This window comes from Athene cunicularia, assembly GCF_003259725.1.
Source record: "Athene cunicularia isolate RWA chromosome 15 unlocalized genomic scaffold, athCun1 chr15_part1, whole genome shotgun sequence".
NCBI lineage: Eukaryota > Metazoa > Chordata > Aves > Strigiformes > Strigidae > Athene > Athene cunicularia.
The window spans coordinates 7726616-7730767 of record NW_020799121.1 but is presented as its reverse complement, the minus strand read 5'-3'; the positions used below and the strand labels follow the sequence as shown (position 1 = coordinate 7730767).

Sequence of the window (4152 nt, the reverse complement as noted above, 5' to 3'; positions counted from 1 at the left end):
GTGGGGGGGTGGGTTGCTTTTTTATTATTAAAACCTCATAAAAATCTTTAGCTTATAGCATGTTTTCTGTAGTGGCTTATCTTAAGAAATTGTCTCACATAGAGAAGATAGAACAGGTGCTAGAATCAACCTTTGGGCATTTTGCCCTGCTTAAGATAAAATCTAGAGAAAAAGTTTTTACAGAAAATAGTTTTTTATTTAACAAAGGAATTATTTTCTTCTGTGGCATCCAAACACAAAGATTATTTTTAAAAAGGAGAGGGGAAGTCTTGCTCAGCCACAGCAGTGGCTGCATCAGTAACCAAGATCAGGTCAGCTTTGATCTTGATGCCCTTTTCTAACGGGGGTGTTGGATGGAGATTGCCCAGGTGCTCCACAAGCACCCGCTTCTGTTCTTCATGGCCATTGTGGAGCAGCTGAGGTCTTGCTGATGAGGCCGCGTGTCTACATGTAACACAGCAGGCTGTCGCTGTTTCTGCTCAGACCTGTCTCTCCACAATTACAATTTTTCTCTGCTGGTGCGTTATTTTTAAAATCTGGAAGTGATACTGAGTGAAAGAACTGCTCTCCTATTTGCAGTTTTCTTAACAAAATGCAAAATTACTTTTTCTTTCAGTTGGCCAAGTCCAGGACTGAAGGCAAGATTCAAGTCCCAGACCATCGCTGCTGGTCTTCCAAATGCTTCTGTGTATTCTAATTCAGGAAGAAATAGCCCCGTAACAGGAAGTCCAGGAAAATATGGGAACGCTGCCTCATTCTCTCCAGACCCTGGGAGTCCTGGGCGCTACAGTCCAGCGTGTGTCAACCATGCTCTGTTAAAACCGCGTTATTTTTCAGAGCCTCCTGCCCACTAAAATCTGATTCATCTTCCTGGGACTTTGATTATATTTTCAATGTTAGAACGGAGGAAAAAACTAAAATGTTACTTAAGTGACATGAGGTTTGTACTTGGCTATTTATTTTTCCTCAATTGAGGACAACTGTATGTTAAAAAAAAAAAAAAGAGGAATATATGTCTTTATGCCACATATGAGATAGATTACTGGTGATATGCAAGAAGTTAGTGACAGTCAGTGCAGTTGTCCAGTAGCTGTGAATTAACCCTTGTTGCCAGTAAAGCCGTGAGCTGAACCTTCACTTAGAAATGGTGGTATCTTACTATCACTGGCTGTCATTATTGTAATGAACCCATTAGCCCTCAACTGCATTTCTTCTGCTTGGGTAGTCTGGAAGAAGCACATCATCAGTAAACTGAAACCTTACCAGAGGAAATTGAGGGCAAGAAGTAAAATGTTCTTCCCCTGGCAGGGGGAATGCTCGAAATGAAGAGCCTAAAACAAAGCCTGGGAAGCAGCAGCTTTCCAGTACGGAGTATGAATGTGAAACCCTGGGCGTAGCCAGAACGGGAGTGTTTAGAGCCAGCAGTTTGGTCTAGACAGTTGAATACACACACTCTTACATATATGTGTGTAGATGTGCACGTATTTACACAGAAAACCTTGAGTCTTTGCTTGTTCTGAGGCTGTTCTAACCACCATGATACACTGAGTGCTTTAGCAAAGGGTCACTGTAGAAATTACTGATAGTTCTTTAAATGTTAGTTTGAAGATGTAAAAAAAATCTAAAAAATTAGCTGTTTTTTTTTTCCCACAGAAGCTTTTAAACATTAGCAGATTTTAATAATTATTACACAAAAGCACATCAGCAATAATTTAATCAAATTTACCAGCAACATACTGTAACGGTCTAGTTTGTAATATATTAATGAGTGGTAGCCAGTGACCCATCATGTGGTTCCTTATTTCCCAACTGTAGAGAGAGGAATAAGGTCTAAAAATATTTTCATTGAAATCAAAGCTTTTACTATGTCTCTAGTCTTGATGTGGTAATGAGTTTTTGTTACAGCAGTCAATAATTTTATTCTTTAGCCTTCTGTAAGACTGACTTGTTTCGACAGTCTGATGCAGAGATTGAAGAATGCTTTTCAAAACTCAAGTTTTTTCCGTATCAAGCTTAATGGTTGTAATGTTGTTTGAAAGGCTTCCAGAAACAGTTCTCTAGTTAAAAGGAGAAAAAACCAAAACCAAACCTATCTATCATTGCAAGGTAAAAGTGAAAATCTGCCAAGGCTGTGCTGGTAAAAAAGGGCTGGACTGGGAGTCCCTGCATCACACAGCGGGGGAGGAGGTGGGGGGGCAGCAGCTGCAGGCAGGACGGGCAGTGGGAGCCCGCAGGGCAGGGACTGTTCCCTGGGCACCCTCCAGCAGGGTCAGGATTTGGTACAGACCTAAAAAAACTGCACTTAATGCTTTTGCAGGTTTAATAGTGCCTTTTGTAACATATTTTTTTTAATTAAATTCTTGTTCTTTTAGAAGTTTTTAAAAAAGTGGCATCCACTTACTATGGGCACGTAAAATACAGTTTTTCTTCTGGGCTTTCTGAACAGAACGTATTTTAATGTCTCACTCTTTCTAGTTTATTTGGTGCGATAGCTCTCCACTATAGGAGAGCATTCCTCTTTTAGAAATTATTCTTTAAAAAGGCTTATTTAGCTCTTTCTTTATAATTAAGCCTATTTTCAAGGAGCTGAACATTAGGAAGAGCTACTTTACACAAATGACTGTCATTCAGCAATATTCCAGACAGCTGGGTGGGGTTGGTGGGGGGACTCTTTAAGAAACATTTTTTAAAAAAAAAAAACCATAACCTGCTATGTTACCAAGTATATTAACTGACTTTTTCATGAGGTTTTTGATGCAACGGTCTCTGTGGTCTGAAACAACTTTTTTAGGTCCCCAGTTCCTACAGTTTTACTTTAAAGGGCTTGGGGTTTTTTGGTTTGTTTGTGGGGTTTTTTTGGTGTGGCTTTTTTTCCCCAGGTTTGGGGTTTTTTAATAATTTAATGTAAATTATGTCTTTGTCATTCTGGAGAAATTATTTAGGTGATGAGTAATTGCTTAATACCATGTCAAAGCCAGATTCAGGTGGTGAGGTGCTGTGTGTGCAGCTGCTGTGCTCCAGCCTGGGCTGTCAGACAGCAGCAATGCCCTTTTATGTGTTAAGAGCTTGTTCTAGAGCCAGGAGACCAATACTAACACTCTGGTACTTTTGGCCTTTTTACCTTTGTTATGCAGTCTTTCTTTTTTCTAATATTTAAATGTGTATTACTGGTATGTACATGTAGACACACACCCCCCACCCCCCCCTCCACCTCTACCACCACCCAACCCTTGCCTTTCACTTTGTAATATTGTTTTTGTTCAGTCAGGAGACTTTTTTTTTTTTTAAACTGTGTTATATAAATACATTAGTCCAGCTGTACCACATCTTAAGAGGTCATTTTTCTAACACTATATTTACTTCAGCTATTAAAAAGAACAGTAATTGATGTAGCGATTTGATCATTCATGATTGTGAAGAAAGCTCTTCCACACTGAGCCTGTGGAGACACTTTAAATCAGCTTGATACTGCTTGAATTGTGTTTTCTTGGCTAAAAGTTCACGTTTAAAGGTGCAAAAGATTAGTTGTGGGTGTTTTTTTAATTAGCCAAGTGTCACATAAAAAATACAGTTACCCTGCTTTCTATTAAAAAAATAAATGAGTAGCTGAAAGTGTCACACTGTGTTTAGTGTATGGGCATGGTGAGAAGCACCTGGGTTGATACCATGACACAGCACATCCCTACTCCAACTTTGTGCATCCTTGTGTGCATGCACAACAGCAGGGGAAGACTTGAAGAATAATTTCAAAAAACTTGAATTTTACATTTCATCCTTGCCTCTCCACAGCTTCAGTGCCACTGAAAATGTTTGCTTCTGTACATGTGCAGAGGTGTGGTGTGGCCTCCTAGAACCTGGGGGTGTGGAAGGGTGAGTGCAGACACACACACACACACACACACACACACAAAACCACACAGAATGTTCATCTCACTGGCTTTGGGGCTTCTGTTCCATGTGGTGGGAAGTGACACAGCCCTGGAGCCCCAGGATCTTGCACAGCAGTGCTGGCATCCACTCTGGGGCCAAGGAGAATTGTCTTTGAGCCCGCTCCTACATCAGGTTTACATTTCGGCTCCTTGGGGGTAAAAGAACAAAGGTGGTAACAGTGCTGTTATAACCCAGACACTGCGGGGCACGGAGGCTGCTCGC

The 4152-nt window shown here is 40.7% G+C and overlaps 1 protein-coding gene across 1 annotated transcript in view; it reads left to right on the top strand.

The window, feature by feature from the left end:
- ANKLE2 (ankyrin repeat and LEM domain containing 2) overlaps window positions 1–3370 on the top strand; it is a 16968-nt gene extending 13598 nt beyond the window's left edge. The window contains exon 13 of the mRNA XM_026859959.1: window positions 617–3370. Coding sequence (XP_026715760.1) covers window positions 617–854 — 238 coding nt within the window. The 3' untranslated portion in view covers window positions 855–3370. The remainder of the gene's footprint in view (window positions 1–616) is intronic.
- The last annotated feature ends 782 nt before the right edge of the window (window positions 3371–4152 follow it).